Source organism: Carassius gibelio, chromosome A1 (assembly GCF_023724105.1).
Source record: "Carassius gibelio isolate Cgi1373 ecotype wild population from Czech Republic chromosome A1, carGib1.2-hapl.c, whole genome shotgun sequence".
Taxonomy (NCBI): Eukaryota; Metazoa; Chordata; class Actinopteri; order Cypriniformes; family Cyprinidae; genus Carassius; species Carassius gibelio.
This window is the reverse complement of record NC_068371.1, coordinates 30,639,756-30,659,493: the sequence shown is the minus strand read 5'-3', so window position 1 is coordinate 30,659,493 and position 19,738 is coordinate 30,639,756. Positions and strand designations below refer to the sequence as shown.

The following is a 19,738-nucleotide window of genomic DNA, read 5'->3' as shown; positions in this document are numbered from 1 at the left end:
GACCTGCAACGTACACCGGTGAGGCGGAGGGTTGCAGCGGGTTTCTACTACAATGTTCACTCTACTTTGAGATGCAAGTACATGCCTTCCCTACTGATCGTACTAAGATCGCCTATTTGATTTCCCTCCTCTCTGGTCCCGCCCTCCAATGGGCTCAGTCAATCTGGTAAGCGAATGGCCCCCTCACTCGCTCATGGGAGGCTTTCACCACCCACTTCGAAGAAGTTTTTGGCCTCAACACCTCTGCTCTCTCCATTCATGATCAGTTGTACCGCCTTCGTCAAGGAAAGTTGACCGTGAGTGAATATGCTTTACATTTCTGCACTCTAGCCGCCAACTGTGGATGGAATGAAACTGCGCTTATCACCTGCTTTCGTCAAGGATTGAATCCTACCATCCACCATCAAGTGGCAGTTTATGATGATGTCATTGGCTTAGAGAACTTCATTCAGCTTACCATTTGCATCTCTCAACGTCTCACCGCCTGTGCTCTGGAACAATCCCGCTGCGCACCCTCTGCCTCCCACACATACGATGCCAACAGCTGAATTAACTGCAGGAACAGCAGCAGGACGAGCTGCAGCGACTTGGGGTACATAAAAAAAAGGTGTGAACAGCACCAAAAGCGGTCTTTGGCTTATAATTATAGAGGAACCCATTTTATTTTATTTTTACAGGTAAATGTGAAATAAATAAGCCTTTTTTTTGTGTCAGTTTGCACTTTAGTTATGTAAGTGCCTCTTTAACATAAACTTCCTCTAAAGATCTCTCAGCGGTCAGTATGCTCTGAGTGAGTGCACATGCAGATGAGTGCACATGCATTAAATTCATTTTTACTGTTTTCTGCAAAATAAAGGGAAGTTTCTGCAAAATAAAAGGGGAAATGCCATTAAGCCAACATGTTTGATATCAGTCACATTTTTGTTGGGAAGCTGTACAGTTCATCAAAGTTTGCTCTCTTGACAGTCAGCAGTATGTAAAATCTAGAGGAGGTTCTCTATATTTATGCCTGCACTCATCCTCCAAAAGTTCAGTGTCAGCTCCAGCTCCTGAGTCCTCTCTAGAAATGGCTCCAGTCCCCACATTAAGCCCAAGGAGGGCTTCAGTCCCTAAGAGAAGAGAAGCCTCATGTTCCTACATTAAGCACAGGGAGGGCAGCTGTTCCTACTTCTGGCCCACAGAGTGCCTCAGAATCAGAAAATTCCCCCAAGGAATTTTTTTGGTGGGGAGCTGTAGGGCTGTGGTCATAGAGGTCGGGCCAAGGGTTAAGGTATACCCATTGGATATTGTGTGGCGCTCGGACGTGCCTTCCGAGAGGGGGGGTAATGCCAGTTCTGTGTTCCTGTGTCTTGTGTTTTCATCTCCCACATGTTCCTTGTTCACAATGTTTCCTAGTTTCTCACATGTTGATTGTGTTCTTTGATTTCTGGTGTTTCCTCATTAGTTTCCATGGGTTTTGATTAATTACTCCACTTATGTCAGTTCTCACTGATTACGTGCCATGTGTTTTTAAGCACTGTGTTTTGCGAGTTCTGCGTGCAGTCTTAAACATCTACTCTGTGTGCTATGTATGTGTTTCCAGTGATTTTGGTTTCATTAAAGATTATTACTGTTCTGGATCTCCTTCGTCTCCTCATTCATACACAATAGGCACATCATGACAGATTAATTATTAAACAACTTATCATTATTTTAAATTTACATTGTTATGAAAGAATATATATTATTACACACACACGCTGAAAATTCACAGTGAGCCACTGACATTTTACTCCTTATAATTATGATTATTTGAACATTATTTTCACAGCTGATTACTTATATAGTAATGTACAACTAATGTTGCAGTACAATGAACAATGCAGAACATGTGCTGTGTGACACATGTGATGTCATTCTTGCATGTTTAGAAAATCGCTGTTTGAAGTTTTATCATCCAACCCAGAAGGAAGGAGCTCTTCAGAAAATCTGTCAGCATGATGTCTGTGTGCCGAAAGTAGTATATTTAATTGGAAAAATAATTCAGAAAAACTGCAAAAGACGACATAAAAAGTTATATTGTTAATCTACAGCAGGTTAATTTCTCTCTCCTTTGCTGAAACAGAAAACTGCAGTCTTCAAAAGAAGGAGAATAGTATTGAGGCTCACCGTAATAAGAAAGCCTGTGAACCCATGGCCGAAAATGAGGGGGTTTCTGTAATGAGCCCTTTACACGCTGCCATTCCGGAAAATACACAGGTAAAGTGTTCTGGCAATTGTTCCCGGGTCGATAGATTTTGCACTTTCACACTGCCAGTGATTACCCGGGATATGTGCGTGCTTTCACACACAACCCGTGAAGGTCGCGTAATGACACGTGACATCAGGGAGTGACGTGTAATGTACGAGTCAAAAACGTTAGACACATTATACTTTCACTGAAGCTAGCGAACAATCTCGGCATCAGCGCGGTAGAGTTGTGACGTTCGCGAACGAACCGATTCTTTTGAACGGCTCATAAACATGAACGATGGGAGCCGAGTCGCGCTGGAGGGGAGCCGTTCTTTCCGTCATTCATTTTCCCTATGCGTGTTTCACACAGATGCACTCAAATAAGCTCCTCCGCGAGACAGAACAGTTATAGGGGGAGGGGCGCACCCAGCGTGATGATATTAAATTTGCCCAAGGACAAAAAAAGAGAGGCAGAAAAAGCCATAAAGTAAGGAACTGCTATGTATTTATTTACATTGCATTTTGTGTTCATTTAAAACTTGTTCTTTTAAAAACATTAAAATGTTCTTTTGTGATACTGTTCTTGTATAGAAATGTTTCACTAAAAGCTGTTTTGCACAGACATTCATTGCAGCCCACTTATTGTTCATTGACTTGAAGGGGCTGATGTCCTATTTGCAAAGTTTACAGTAGTAATAGTATGTAGTATATAGACATTTCCATTTTATTTATTCTAATTTTATCTACTTTAAATATTTTTTTGTTTTCTATCAAAATGTTCTTGTGTGGAAGTGTTTGTAGTAAAAGCTGTTTTGCACAGAAATTGTTTTGATGTTTATTTGTGAGTAGGTATTGTATGAATAACATAAGTATTGGTGTGTCATATCTGAGTTTTAATTATTTGACTACAAATCTCACCTCATAATACCTCCCAGTGATTATTTCCAGGATAAACTGAGATGCTCCCAAGCTGGCTTCTTAAAACTGACTAAATATTTAAAAAGAGCCAAAAGAGCCGTTCTTTTGAACGGCTCTTTGAAAGGAATGGATCGTGAAGATCCGGATCCCCTCAAAGAGCCATAAATCCCATCACTACAGCGCGGAAAGTGAGGAGCTAACTGATCTCTGCTTTATTACAGTTTGCACATATTTTTTTGTCGCGATTGTTGATCTTCCTCCAAAACAGCCGGCAAAAGACTCATGCGATAACGCGCGTCATCACTACGACATGGCAGTAGATCTGGCTTTTGTTCACACAGCGGTCATCCCGGGATTAAACCCCGGGTTCAATGCCGGAATCAATCCCAGGACGTGTTTGCTTTCACACAGAGGGCGACCCGGCAATGTTCCGGCAATTTGCCGGGTCCGACGTGCAGTGTGAAAGGGGCTATGTAGGGTCTATTTACACTTTCTCCACCCACTAACATGTGATTCAGCTAGTCAACACTACAAAAGACAACCAATAGTTAATCATCTCTACACTGTAAAACCCGACAAGTTAACTTAACTCAAATCGTTTGAGTAAACCGATTGCCTTGACTGTAATACCCGACAAGTAAACTTAACTCAAACGGTTTGAGTAAACAGATATCCTTAACAGATACCCTATAACAACCATCACCTAGATACAGGTGAACACCTGACAGCATTTCTTCTGGACTTTTGAGTTACAACAAATATGTTTTAGAAACACACGGTTATAACAGCCAGAGAAAAGACTAAGACAGAAATCAAGGGTCAAGAGCCCAACTAAAGCAAACACTGATCTCTAACATGGTTACTTCAAATGAAACAATAAATCAACATCTAAACCTTAGTTCATTCTCAATAAGATCTTCTGTAGACGTCTGACAGAAATAAAGTCAGTCTGGTTATTAATAAGTGGAGCTGCTGATGCTGTTTGTGGGGTTGTTTAATCAGATCTTGAGAGATTTCATGTATTTTATTTCAGTTGATTTCGTCTGTGTCTGAAGTCAGTTGTAGTAGTTCTTGTGTTTCTCTTTTCTTCAGTGATTCTGTTTGTTAACAGCAGCTGTTCATCACTAATTCTCAATCAACACTTAGTTAATCACTTAATTACTTGAAAGCAAAGTTTTAAAACTTACATGGTTTAAATCAAGGCAATCTGTTTACTCAAACGGTTTGAGTTAAGTTTACTTGTCAGGTTTTACAGTGTAGTGGTGAAGATGGTTAAGATGGTTTGATGTGGTCATTTCACAGTGATCTACCTGGGTTTGAATCCCTTTCTCCCTTTTCAAATTTCAGATCACATCAGAAAAACATTTATTTTCAATGAAAATTAAGAATATAATAAAAAAGTTGAAAATAAAGTATTGGGAAGGGTTAGGATAGGTGTGGCAATAGTGTGGCATCCATTTAATAATTTGAATAAACATTTTAATTTAAACTCCATAAGTTAATATTGCACACTGTTTTACAATGTACTACAATATTGAGGTGCAGATAATTGCCACTATTTGCAATAAGTAGTAAAATTGTAACATATTGTAAGTATAATCTAGTTATTTGCACAATATCACTAAAAATGCTGCTATTTGCACTTAGTGTAAATAGCATCTATCGCTAAGAAAATGTTATTTCCAATTAGTGTAAATAGCCGTTGCCTTTCTATAATAGTGCCCTTAATATAGAATTGTGCTATAATAACCCCTGTGAATACAACTAATTATATACACTATTAACACTTTAAAAGAGACAGAGATGTAGATGTTTCTGAAAGATGTATTCTCTGTCTTGGAGGGATGCTCATTTTTAAATCATACATTATTTATTGCATCAAAGTTTGTTAATATGTCACTATATTTATGGGGTGGATAATTTGGATGAGAGGACATGTTTGGAGTTTTGGCCCAGCTTGGAGCAGAGCGAGACTAGCTCTGAACTCAGAGAAAAATACAACGGCATGTTGAGTCTCCAGCAGGATCTGCGCTTTGGATGCAACTAATTAGTCAAATGCCAGACTATTGCTTTGAGATCCTCATTGATAAAATTAAATGTTAGAAAAATTAGTGTTGCCTCATTTTCAACTTTAAATGTGAGTTATGAGTTGCTTTTGACTTTTGCTTTTTTAGTAATTATCCTATTATTCAGTAATTAATTAGTGTATACCTAAGCATGACTTGTTTACACACCACCATTTCAAAAGCAGTGTTGTGAAACATGCATGTATAAGCAAATATCCATAATAAATATAGTTAAGCAAGATCATCTGTTCTGATCATCCCCTTATTCACTATCCAAAACAACAAACTTTTAGAAGGTACTGATTTATTACTGATGTGGAAATTCCATTTTTGAACTCAGTTTATAACTGATAAAATACTTTTTGCTTTAGAGTATTTTTAATGTAACCTCATTGTGGAAGTTCAACTTTCCAACAACTCAAGTTCAGCAGGATGTAAAATTAAAATCAAATAAATGTAAGCAAAATAGCATCCTTCTTTTTGCGAAAAAATGTGCATTTGAGTAAAGCACATCAGACTGTAGTTCATCAGCTCTTAGTGACACTGAGCACAAATAATACTGGTATAGAAAGGTCAGAATGGATGTGTGGAATGTGTGCACATGCAGTCAATTTTTGCTGTTTTTCTGCAAAAAAAAAGGGACGTTTCTGCAGAAGAAAGGGGAAGTTTCTGCAAAAGAAAGTGGGGTGGGGTGGGGGTTCATTAAGTCAACATGTTGGACATCAGATATTGGTTGAAAAGCTGTACAGTTCATCAAAGTTTGTATTCTTGACAGTCAGCAGTATGTAAATTCTAGGGGAGGTTCTCTATATTCATCCTTGCACTCATCCTCCGAAAGTCCACAGCTGAAGTAAAGTGATCATGGAACTAGTGAGTGTTCATTTAAATGACAACAAAGAGACCTGCAGCAAGTACAATGAGATGGGACTGGACAGAGATGAAGAAATGTATGCAAATAAGGACCAAAAACTCAGGCAGACTGAAGAAAGAGCTCGAAACAGTAAGACATTCAGCGTGATGCAGAAGTCATGTGTTTGTTGCCTGAATAAGTGGTAACACTTTATAATAACGTTCTGTAATAAGTTATTTATAAATTATAAGTTCATGATGAACTAATCATTTACAAAACATGACTATACTTTCATAAATTATTATTACGTAATAAGTTAACATTTTAGTAATGTTTTATTAATTCAGTTATAAGTCACTTATAAGTTATTAGTTAATGATGAACGAATCATTTACAAAACGACTATATGTTCAGAAATGATTCATGAGTGGTATGCTAACGATTTACAAATGTGTTGTAAGTTATCTTAAATATGAAATAAATCAAACTGATCATTAGTAGATGGTTTATAAGTTATTAGTTGATACATTATTTATCACTTATAAATCAATTCATTATTTTGTGCATTTTATTTCAAGTCTTCAGAAGTCGTACGATACCACCATGTGAGAAAAAGATTTGTTTTCCATAATATAATCCTTAGACATTAATAACAATACATAGCTGACATCTCATCCACTAAAACTTTCAAAATTGGCGCTTCAACACAAAGATACTGGTTTGCGGCAGTGACGTCAACCTCGCTTCTTATTGGCAGTCACTTGTGATTTGCGACCACCATAGATTGTTTGCGACATGCCAAATTGTGTTGAGCGAGATGCAGCGCGATGCTTTGAAGGATGGAAATGCAGATCAGGAGAATGTTTACAGCGATTAAACATTTAATTTAATTCTGTAACTCACACAAAATTGTTTTGCTGTCAGAACACTGGTAATGAGGCACACGCATCATTTTATCTGTTCTTTATACTGCTTTTTGTAATGTTTTAAATAAATTATTGAGACTAACCTACATTTATCTTTATAGGGTGGAGTAGGGAGCTTAAAATAATCTTTTTTATACAATAGTATATTAACTAAGATAATAGTCACTGTCAATATATCTATATTGCTTTTTATTTTTGTGAAGTGGCTAAAAAGTTGTGTATAGGGAGTTAGAGTTAGAGGCTCAAAGTTAATTAGATTTAGAGGCTCCAAAATAACTATATAATAGTAAAATATATTTGCAGAAAAAATATATAATTTAAATATCATATAAGGGATTTGTATACATTAGTATAACCTGTAACTGAAAGGTATACAACAACCTTTGCATATGGCAAATAACATTACATGGTAAATTTACAAACTGCAGTTTGTACATAATTTATAAAGATCTGAAAATGATATGTAACACATTTACAAGTGATGACTAGTTTACACTTTAGATTAGGGGATGCAGAAAGTGTTATAAATGACTTGTGTACATATACAAATAGTTTGTAACAGGTAATAAAGATCTACAAATGATATGTAACACATTTACAAGTGATAGATAGTTTACACTTTAGATAAGGGGATGTAGAAAGCTTTGTAAATGATTTATTAATGCATTTACACATCATCTATAACAGGTGTTGAACACTTTGTAGTGTGTACTAAGTACTGACTGGGGAGGGTATGGACAGCTGTCTTCTCTGACACACATAGAGTCTTTAACTCATAATTTCACCTATGCTTAACAAAACAATCATGGATTAATAAATGAAGAATACAGGTTATTTAGACTGTTAAAAAAATGTTTTAATGTCATCTGACATTCACAAATATGTCAAAATGTGTACCAATGACAAACAAAATGCAGTTTTATTTTTTTTTGTTTCCAGCAAATGCACAATGACAAACAAAATGCAGTTTTCTTTTTTTGTTTCCAGCAAATGCAAATGCAAATAAAAAAATAAAAAAATGAAAAAAATAAATAAAATAAAATTCACAGAAATACAGTTGCAATAAATAAGAACATTTGTTCTAAATGACCTGTATATCGGTTTAACTATTACATTTTGACATGTTTAACTATTTAAATACACAGTGAAATGACAATTACATTTTAAAAGACAAAGAATGTTAAATAATTTAAAGATGTCCTAAAATTTATACCAAGTATGTAAAAACTACTAGGCAAATGTACACTGCTTAGGGTAGTAAAGGTATAGTTCAACCTGAAAAAAACCAGCGACGCAAACCAGCAGGTTTAACCCAACACCTGGTAAATTGAAACTACCCAAAAGTGTTTAAAAAGAAATAAAATAACCCAACAAAATGACCCAACAGAATCAGCCCAGCATTTTGGGTTAAAAAATAACCCAGCCAATTTTAGAGTGCATTTGTTCATGATTAACAATTGTTTATGGAGATAATTATACAAAACAATTTTGACATAAATACTTGAATGATTTATAAGTGATAAATACTGTATAAACTAAAAACTTATAAACCATCTACTAATGATCAGTTTTATTTATTTCATATTTAAGATAACTTACAACACATTTGTAACTCATTAGCATACACTCTAAAAAACGCTCGGTTGTTTTTTTTTTCAACCCAAATGCTGGGTTGAGACCGCTGCGTAGGATTTTTGGGTTGTTTTAACCCAAGTTTGGGTTGAAAATTGGTCTCTATTATAACCCAGTGGTGCTGGGTTGAGAACGCGGATGTGAAGGAGAGCACACACGTCACGTTAAGATCGTATGTCTCCAGTGCGAGCAGCCGCCATTTTCTCAGCATGAAAGAATCGAGAAGCGAGTGAAAGACTATGGTAAGTAAAGATTCAAAATGTAAAGTTATCGTTTATTGTTTACCCGGTTGTATGAAAGGCGGAAGGTTTTATGAAAGGTGGAAACAAAGGAGCTTAAAGTTATATAAAAAAAAAAAAACGCGGACGCGGATTTTTTGTCTCAGAAACGGAGGTCTTAACGGCCTCATTTAACGTTACTGAATGGAAGAGGTACTTTTAATATAACGTCCTTTAGAGGCTGTTGAAGTAGTAATTGTTAAAATTATGTTTTGCATGTAATATTTCAGAGTTGTTGAGCTTGTGTCTGCATTGTCCTTGCGCCGAGAGTTAAAGACATAGAAGCTGTTTGTGTGAGGAGTAGTTTTTAGAAAATGTATGTTTCTGTTGTGTCCTGCCTGTTTACTTCACATTTTGATGCTACAACATTGTTATAACATGTTCATATTTTATTGAAATCATTGATGTCCCTCTTTGCAGAACTCAAACTTACTGGAGTTAAGGACACACAAGTCTGCTTGTGTGAGGAGGTGGTCTCAGCTTCTTCTGAAGAGAGGGAAAGATAGTTTAAGGCAAGTAAACTTCATAATTTTGTGTTATAAGTTATCAATTGTTGTCTTTCTACTAAGAGTAAAATAATGTTTTTTTTTTTTTTTTTTTTTTTTTATAGATGTTAAAAGCCAGAGACATGGGAGAGCATCATTCTTTTGAGATTTTAGGTAAGTTATTTTTAGAAAATAAATGTTTCTGTTGTCTCCTGCCGGTTTACTTCACATTTTGGTGCAATAACAGAGTGATAACGTGCTTATTTCATTAAAACCATTGATGTCTGTGTTTTTCACTGCAGAACTCAAACCAACTTTGGAGTTGTCTGATTTGGAGAGTCATCATTCTTGGTCTTCCTTCTTAAAGGTAAAGTTCACACAAAAAATCATTTACTTGCCCTCATGTCATTCCAAACCTATAAGACTTATGTCTGTCTTTACAATACAAATTAATATATATATTTTTTTTTCATAATTTTGTTAATCCATTTATAGTCTAGATAATCAGTATTTCCAAACCTCATAAATACAGAGTTATTGTAGAAGTAATAAATTCTGATATTTATATATGAATAAATCTTATATTATATGATACCAAACATGTATGTTCAAAATAAAATACTGGTCTCCCAGACTTGCAACGGAGGACAAAAATTAAGATAATATTAAATATATTTATTTGTTTTCCAAAAAGAGTTTTTATGAGTCTGGAACAACATGGTGGAGAGTAAATTATGAAAAATTGTATTATTTGGTGAACTAACCCTTTGAAGAGCAGCCCTCCACGTACATGAACATTTGTGAGGTATGTGAATGTCATGACTGTTTTAATGTTTCAGTAAAGTAGCTTTCTGAAAGCGATATTTATTCAAACAATATTACACACTCACACTAGTGCTGCCAGTATAGCACTCTAGAGCTCTTTAGAGACATTAAACAAACCACGCAAAGTGTTGAAATTATAAAACAGATTATTTACCTATCCTTACGGATGTGAATACACCTCTATCTGAAAATGAAATAGAGTTTAATTAAATGTTTTCTTTTTTCAAATGTGTTTCTCTTTTTAGACCGCTGATGAAGAGCAGGCGGTGACTGGATGAATGCTGGTCCCCTAAACTGACGCAGCAGTGGTTTTAAAGGAGGACGCTGCCCTGAATGATGTAGAAGATGTCACATGTGCTGATGTGGCTTCTTCATGACTACATCCATTATGCTAAAGAGATCATGAAAATTGACCGTGATGCATGATCTGCATTCATGGACTATGAAACAAACTGTAAGTGTATGATTTGTAAAAACAATGAATGTTAAAAGCTTGTTTTGTGTTGTTTAGTAGAAGAGTTAACACTCTGTCATTCATACACATGCTCACATTCTTTCACACACACGTCTGCTAAATGTTATAATATCAATGTTAATGTTGTGGTTTATTTGTGTGCTGTCATACCAGAATAGTTGGTAAAGAACCTAACTAATTGTACGTTTATTGAATAATAGTGTTTTCGTATATTTTATACAATATATAAAATTGATCCAATTTCCAATTTGATCTTAAAAGTTATATTCAACAAATGTTCAATGCTTTATTCATGAACTCTGCAGCTGTTAATTCAGTACTTTTCTGCATTTCTTCTTACATGTTACCTTTTGACTTTTCTCTTGTTTTTAATAAATATTTTCCTTTTGGTAATTATTATTTGTGTGTAGAAGTGATTAAAATGAACAAGATTAGTAGGTTTAATGCCTAGCTCAATTTGGGTTCATTTTAGACTAGTAGTGCAGTGTTTCCCACATCCTTACACTCAATTCGTGGCGGCACTCCGCAAATTCATTTTCTGCCAGCTGCGCTAAGAGCGGGAGAGGTAGGGGTTTCTTCGGTAATGGCTGCAAAGCAGCGCTGAGCTCACAAATGTTGCCTTATCCAGCATTACATGTGAAATGAAATCGAACATTTTCTAAATACAGTAGTTTTCCTTCTGAAATACAGTGATAAAAAACACCCGCTCTGGTTTTTAGAAACCCTGCAATGTAGTAATTTTAAACCATAAAAAAGCAACCCAGCATGCTGGGTTAAATGTAATAACTTTGGTTTAAAGTAGCCCAGCGTTGGGTTCATCCCTTTTTGACCCAGCGCTGGGTTGCCAAAAATAGCCCAAATTGGGTTGTTTTCAACCCAGCAGTTTTTAGAGTGTACCACTCATTAATCATTTATGAACATATAGTCATGTTTTGTAAATGATTAGTTCATCATTAACTAATAACTTATAAGTGACTTATTCAAGAACGTTATTATAAAGTGTTACCGAAAATTGATTAACATTTTTATTTGAATTTTGATGGGGGTTTTTTTCTGTTTGGCAGGAGGTTTGGCAGTAGGAAGTAAGTGTGTTGTGTTGAGCACTGTGTGCTTTGGCTTCATATGCATTTTGCTGGTGGTTGCCATTGTAGTATTGAGCTTGCATATCAAGGTCAATGCAGAGAGAGAAGAACAAGCTACACACATGTTACAATGCAGTTTAAGAGATCAAACGGAGAAAGACCAGTTACGAATCAGCTTCAACTCTTTGAGTCAGAAGAACCTGGAGCTGGAGACCAGAGTCAGTGATCTCACTGCCGAGAAAAGCGAATTACAGATCAACCTCAACTCTATAAGCCAGAAGACACTGGAGTTAGAGACCAGAGTCAATGATCTCATTGCTGAGAAAAGCCAGTTACAGACCAGCTTCAACTGTTCGAGTCAGAAGAAACTGGAGCTAGAGACCAGAGTCAATGATCTTACTACTAAGAAAGGCCAGTTGGAGACCAGAGTCAAAGATCTCACTGCTGAGAAAAGCCAATTACAGAGCAACCTCAACTCCCTAAGTCAGAAGAAACTGGAGCTGGAGACTAGAGTCAAAGATCTCACTGCTGATAAAATCCAGTTACAAACCAACTTCAACTCTTCGAGTCAGAAGAAACTGGAGCTGGAGACCAGAGTCAATGATCTTACTACTAAGAAAGGCCAGTTGGAGACCAGAGTCAAAGATCTCACTGCTGAGAAAAGCCAATTACAGAGCAACCTCAACTCTCTAAGTCAGAAGAAACTGGAGCTGGAGACTAGAGTCAAAGATCTCACTGCTGATAAAATAGGGTTACAAACCAACTTCAACTCTTCGAGTCAGAAGAAACTGGAGCTAGAGACCAGAGTCAATGATCTTACTACTAAGAAAGGCCAGTTGGAGACCAGAGTCAAAGATCTCACTGCTGAGAAAAGCCAATTACAGAGCAACCTCAACTCTCTAAGTCAGAAGAAACTGGAGTTGGAGACTAGAGTCAAAGATCTCACTGCTGATAAAATAGGGTTACAAACCAACTTCAACTCTTCGAGTCAGAAGAAACTGGAGCTAGAGACCAGAGTCAATGATCTTACTACTAAGAAAGGCCAGTTGGAGACCAGAGTCAAAGATCTCACTGCTGAGAAAAGCCAATTACAGAGCAACCTCAACTCTCTAAGTCAGAAGAAACTGGAGTTGGAGACCAGAGTCAAATATCTCACTGCTGAGAAAAGCCAGTTAGAGAGCAACTTCAGCTCTCTGAGTCAGAAGAACCTGGAGTTGAAGAGCAGAGTCAGGTCTATGAGTGAAGATGAGTCAAAAAAATGTCAGTACAAATCTGTATTTGTTGTAGGTTTTATATATATATATATATATATATATATATATATATATATATATATATATATATATATATATATATATATATATATATATATATATATAAACCTTTACAATTCCAATATTTTATTCAGAATACAACATAGATGGCATATCAAATGTTTAAACTGAGAAAATGTATAATTTTAAGGGAAAAATAAGTTGATTTTAAATAACATGCCATCAACACATCTCAAAAAAGTTGAGACAAGGCCATGTTTACCACTGTGTGGCATCCCTTCTTTTTTTTTTATAACAGTCTGCAAATGTCTGGGGACTGACGAGACAAGTTGCTCAAGTTTAGGAATAGGAATGTTGTCCCATTCTTGTCAAATACAGGCTTCTAGTGGCTCAACTGTCCCAGGTCTTCTTTGTTGCATCTTCCTCTTTATGATGTGCCGAACGTTTTCTATGGGTGAAAGATCTGGACTTCAGGCTGGCCATTTCAGTACCTGGATCCTTCTTCTACGCAGCCATGATGTTGTAATTGATGCAGTATGTGGTCTGGCATTGTCATGTTGGAAAATTCAAGGTCTTCCCTGAAAAAGACGACGTCTGGATGGGAACATATGTTGTTCTAGAACTTGGATATACCTTTCAGCATTGATGGTGCCTTTCCAGATGTGTAAGCTGCTCATGCCACACGCACTCATGCAACTCCACACCATCAGAGATGCAGGCTTCTGAACTGAGCGCTGATGACAACTTGGGTTGTCCTTGTCCTCTTTAGTCCGGATGACATGGCGCCTCAGTTTTCCCAAAAGAACTTAAAATTTTGATTCGTCTGACCAGAGAACAGTTTTCCATTTTGCCACAGTTTATTTTAAATGAACACTGGCACAGAGAAAACGCCAGCGCTTCTGGATCATGTTTAGATATGGCTTCTTTTTTGACCTATAGAGTTTTAGCCAGCAACGGCAAATGGCACAATGGATTGTGTTCACCGACAATGTTTTCTGGAAGTATTCCTGAGCCCATGTTGTGATTTCCATTACAGTATCATTCCTGTATGTGATGGAGTGATGTCTAAGTGCTCGAAGATCACGGGCATCCAGTGTGGTTTTCCGGCCTTCACCCTTATGCAAAGAGATTGTTCCAGATTCTCTGAATCTTTGGATGATATTATACACTGTAGATGATGATAACTTCAAACTCTTTGCAATTTCTCTCTGAGAAACTCCTTTCTGATATTGCTACACTATTTTTCACCACAGCATTGGGGGAATTGGTGATCCTCTGCCCATCTTGACTTCTGAGATACACTGTCACTCTGAGAGGCTCTTTTCCCAATTGACCTAATAAGTTGCAAATTGGTCCTCCAGCTTTTCCTTATATGTACATTTCACTTTTCCGTCTCTCTATTGCTACTTGTCCTAGCTTTTTTCGAATGTGTAGCTCTCATGAAATCCAAAATGAGCCAATATTTGGCATGACATTTAAAAATGTCTCACTTTCAACATTTGATATGCTATCTATATTCTATTGTGAACTAAATATATGTTTATGAGATTTGTAAATTATTTCTTTTTTTACTCCAATTTGTACAGTGTTCTAACTTTTGTAGAATCGGGTTTGTACATACTGTATATGAAGAGTTTGATTCAAAAGTGCAATAAATCCATTTTGATCCATTTCAGTAAAAATGTGATGCGATCTAGGAAAACCGAACACATGTTGAAATTTTACCTTTTTTAGGTTTTGATACCATATGAATGCTGAGTTGTTTTAATAGGTTTAACATAAAGTTATGGCTATCTGAAGTTGGCTGATTGCTATGTTTTTCCAGAATGGAATTTTGAGAAAAATAGGTTTTAAGTGAAATGGGTTTCACATTTACTTCAACTTAACAATTGCTGTCTGTCAGCTGTCAGGAGCACTATACTGCATCATTACACAAACAGACTAACAATACACTAATAGTAATGGAGTGCCTTATAGTTAAAAAAGCAAGTGCAGCGCAACTGTGCATATAACAAACTGTCATCGGAGTAATTTCATCTGATCCTTCATCTCTGGATGTGAAATAGTCCATCATAACATCTTTTAGGGCACTGACATCACCAAGATTGATCAGATTGAGACGAGCAAGTGAGCATCTACTTCAGACTGCGGTGTTTTTTTTGTTTTTTTTTCTTGTTGTGCTCTGCCATCTCACAATATAAAAAAAATAATATAAATAAAAAAAACTTTAGTAGTTGCCATAGTTTCCACAGGACTGGCAGGAAATGTGCATTGATACACCTTTATTATATACTTTACTTAATTTATTCTGATAGGTTAACTGTTTTTGTGGTGTTAAGTGGCACCTCCGCAGATTTTTTGCTTGCACAATAAATCGCTATTTTCTGCACTAAACAAGTGAATTTTGCCAAGATACTTTCAGAGATGATAGACAAAATGTTATAGAATTATAATTGAATGAAACCCTTTTTTCTTTACAATAAATAAATAAAATTACACACAACTTATTTTTAGAATTTACTGAAAATGTCCAATCGCAACATCCGACGGGTTTTCCCAGATCACAAAGCTAAGGGTATTTTATTTATTTATTTATTTTTTAACCAAGAAAGTTGAAAATCTATTTTTTTGTTTCTGTTTCAAACTTTCACATCACATCTTTAGCTTATAATAACATAAAAATTTCAAATCCAGATTTTGATTTTCAAAGATTTATTATTATTTTATTTTTAATTCAATAAATCCATGACACATTTTTGTTATTGTGGTATGTTTATTTGTTTTTTACCATTGAATCAATATAAAAAAATGTTTTTAGTATTGAAACTGTTGAAAATATACAACATTGTAAATTGATCCCCATATGACAGGCTCTGAACTTAGTCAATAATCTTATATAGAGGTACTGGACTAAAAATACATTCAATCAGTAATCGCTTCCAAAATGAATTCAATGAGCCATCTTGTTAATACTATAAATTAATTACAGCAATAAAATAAAATAAGTTTCACCATGAATATAGATGAATAACAACTAGCTACCAAAAGTGCATTCATCTTTGCCATGTTACATTCATTTAGTTGACTAGTACTATACACTCTATTAACAAAAAACATTAACAGCATTAATAAAAACACTTACACTGACAAGCTACACAGTATTGCATTCATAATCAAATGCGACTCATCTGCGATTATGAACGTGATATTGCATGACTTGTCAGTGATGTACAGTAAGGATATGTGTATTAAATGCCACTCCATCTGAAAGCATATGATGGAGATTTATCACAGAATCAGCTTTCCTGACAACATGCACGCAGCCCTTGTTTGTTGATCACAAAGTACAAAGTAGATGCTTTGGTGTATTCAGAGCACTGCCATTACTATCTAGAGTGTGTGGAATGGTGTGCTGTGATTGGTTGAGTGGATATATTGCATTCTGCAAAGAAAGGACATTGGCATTTGTCGTGGTTTGGAAATAAATGTAAAAATAGATTTGTCTGTACCGACCAGATACTATACTGATATTGGCAGAATTTTATAAAAAAATATTTTAATGGCGTTTATCGCGTTTAGGAGCCAAACTCTTCATATATATCAAATGCACTGACATCGCCAACCTTGATCAGATTAAAATGAGCAGATACTTCAGAAAGCGTTGTTTTTTTGTGCTCTGCCGATCTCATGTTATAAAAAAAAAAAGGAAACTTGCGTGCAGTAGTTTAGGATGCCGGGTTTATTCAGAGTGCTACCATTAATGACCAGAGTGTGTGGAAGGGTGTGCTGTGACTGGTTGAGTGGATATATCACATTCTGCAAAGAAAGGAGACTGGCATTTGTCGTAGTTTGGAAAAAAGGCAGAAAACATGACAGAATAACTCATGAATATCTCATTTTGTGTAAAATTTGTTACATGGTGTTTAGGAATCATACTCTCTCTCTCTCTCTCTCTCTCTCTCTCTCTCTATATATATATATATATACATTAGGGGTGTAACGGTTCACAAAATTCACGGTTCGGTTCGATACGATACACTGATGTCACGGTTCGGTTCGGTACGGTTCGGTACGTTTTAGATACAGCAAAATGTAAAAACATCTCAACTTTTCAGAATGCTGCAAGCGCACCGCGGGTCATGTGACAAGAACTAACCAATCAGCTTCATCCTTTCCCGTAACAACGTTGAAAGCTCAGCCAAGATGAAGGAACAGCTGATCATAGTTGTATATGGATTGGAATTTTGAAATAAATTTAGTAGCAGAGCTAGCCTACTGCAAGCGATTTTTAGAGCTGCAAATCCATTTATCCTTTGCTGAAATTTCCGCGTCTTCATGGAGAAAGCACGACATTGTTGCTTAGCAAAGGCAGACGCCTCAGGGGCGCTTCTGCCCGAGCGCTTTGGAAAGGAGGAGAAAGACGCACCTAGCGTTTTCCACGTGTTTTTAGGCGTGATATGTGGGAATATGTGGGATATGTGAGGGAATCCAAAGTGCACCCAAACACCAGACCTGTTGGTTATTGGAGGATCTTCTATTTCTGGTCTGTTAAACGCATTGGCTATTTTGAAACGAGCCTTCAGCGCGTACTGAGTGAGCGAGCGCCTGACTGAGTAGCCTAACATAAACATATTGGTGTTTTTGTCTTCTTCGGGGGTGTCAGGGGCATTGCCTGTTATGTCGTTTGGGTTATTGGGCTACCTTGTTGAACGCATATCATTATATTTCACTTTTTTTTTTTTTCAAATATAATTAATTAGTTCAACGAACGGTTCAATACGAATACGCATATCGTTACACCCCTAATATACATGTATATAAAATTTTCATAGTCATGAAAATAAAGAAAACTCTTTGAATGAGAAGGTGTGTCCAAACTTTTGGTCTGTACTGTATATATATATATATATATATATATATATATATATATATATATATATATATATATATATATATATATATATATATATATATTTACTGCAGTTTTGAAACATTTTGTGTTCAGTTTGTTTCTTCATGTCCACTGAGTTGAGCTGGTCTGACAGCAGACAGTACTGCAGGGATCGTGGAGCTGATCTGGTCATTATCAACACTGAAGAGAAGCAGGTGAGTTTGTGTGAGAGTCTGTTAATGAATGAGAGCAATCACACTTATTCCTGTTGTTCTTCACACAGAGGTTCATATCTTCATTAGTCAGTGAGAGAGTGTGGATTGGTTTGTCTGATACAGAGAAGGAGGGCGTCATGAAATGGGTGGATAATTCAACACTGAAACAAGGGTAAGAGCTAAACATCAATGTGTTTGATTGTCTTTTTGATTCTCATTATAAAAAAATGAGGCCAACACAACCTGCAGAAAACAGGTGAAGACAAATCTCTTCAACGATAAATATTTTCTTTCGCTTCTGCTTAAGCTTATGTATTACTTTAGTTTACTCTCCAATTATACTGTGTGTATTGTTGATTCATAAATTTGTGCTCCTGAAAATCTGAACATTTGATACATTTTTCAGGTTTTGGCTCAAAGGTCAGCCAAATAACCAGAATGAAAATCAGAACTGTATTGAACTGAATTATGATAGAGGGAAGACAGGATGGACACCGCTTAACAGCTGGAATGATTTTGCATGCTCAGATAAGAAGAAAGGGTTTTGTGAGAAACAGGGTTCATCCCACACATAATTATATATAATACATGATTTCTGACTTTAAGTTCCTGCCTTTTAAAACACTGTCAGCTGATTTGAGTGTTTTAGATGGAAAATAGGAACCTGTCATTTTCTCATTGCTATAATAATTTTTGTTTCTCATTGTGTAAATTTGGGTGATCTGGAACACAGAACCTCTGATGTGTTCATGTTTTGCTCCATCACAAGCAACTCTGTATTAATATGATGTTAGTCTAGCTGTTATCTTGAGTCTCATTTGTTGATCTGACATGTTGAGGAGACACCCAGCTAACAGAATTTTGTTCTTCAAATATTCAGTGTTGGTTCTGGGAAAATAAAAATAAATGTCCAGTTTTCTTGCGTTAGATGCACATTTTTAAAAGGTATGATGTTCATGATGGTGACCTCAAACAAAACATTTTCATTAAGACATCAAAATCTAAACCTCTGTTAATCCTAAATTCTGTAGACGTCTGACAGAAATAAAGTCAATCTGATTATTAATACTGTAACTGGAGTTGGTGATGCTGTTTGTGGGGTTGTTTAATCAGATCTTGAGAGATTTAATGTCTTTTACTCTTCAGTTCCTCTAAGCCTGTGGCTGAAAAAAAGTTGTAGTTTGTGTTCTTATTTCTCTTTCTTTCAGTGCTTGTTCACAGCAGGTGTTTGAAAAATTGAATGAATGTTTCAGGAACATCATACTAACCTTTAAATAACATTCTATTAACATTAAAGAAACTGGATATTTTTATGTTCTTGGAATGTTACAAATCAGTGTTCCGAGAATGTTGAATATTAAATCAAAATTAAGTTGAAAAACAAATTGAGGAACATCATGCCTTTTAAAAACGTTCCTCTAACATCAGGAAAATTGAACATTTTGTATGCTCCAAGAACCAACACTGAATATTTGGAGAACGCTCTTGTAACACAATTCTGTTAGCTGGGCAATCATAGTAAACTACAGAAGTCTAAAGTGTCCAGATTACTTTCTGCTTTCTGTTTATTTTTAAATAAAATGTTAAATTACCATAATTGCCAGAGTAAA

At 35.9% G+C, this 19,738-nt stretch overlaps 1 protein-coding gene across 1 annotated transcript; it reads left to right on the top strand.

The window, feature by feature from the left end:
• The first annotated feature begins 6,013 nt into the window (after positions 1-6,013).
• On the top strand, positions 6,014-19,285 carry LOC128026237 (CD209 antigen). The gene is made up of 5 exons (XM_052613146.1): positions 6,014-6,195; positions 11,731-13,008; positions 18,028-18,128; positions 18,197-18,300; positions 18,535-19,285. The coding sequence occupies exons 1-5, from the start codon at positions 6,057-6,059 to the stop codon at positions 18,701-18,703; spliced, it is 1,791 nt and encodes a 596-aa protein (XP_052469106.1). The 5' UTR covers positions 6,014-6,056; the 3' UTR covers positions 18,704-19,285.
• The last annotated feature ends 453 nt before the right edge of the window (positions 19,286-19,738 follow it).

Bases quoted from the DNA above. Each gene is read 5' to 3' on its own strand.
- LOC128026237 (XM_052613146.1), top strand. From the start codon at position 6,057: ATGGAACTAGTGAGTGTTCATTTAAATGACAACAAAGAGACCTGCAGC. The intron at 6,196-11,730 runs GTAAGACATTCA...TCTGTTTGGCAG, and splicing joins TGAAGAAAGAGCTCGAAACA to GAGGTTTGGCAGTAGGAAGT. The intron at 18,301-18,534 runs GTAAGAGCTAAA...TACATTTTTCAG, and splicing joins AATTCAACACTGAAACAAGG to GTTTTGGCTCAAAGGTCAGC.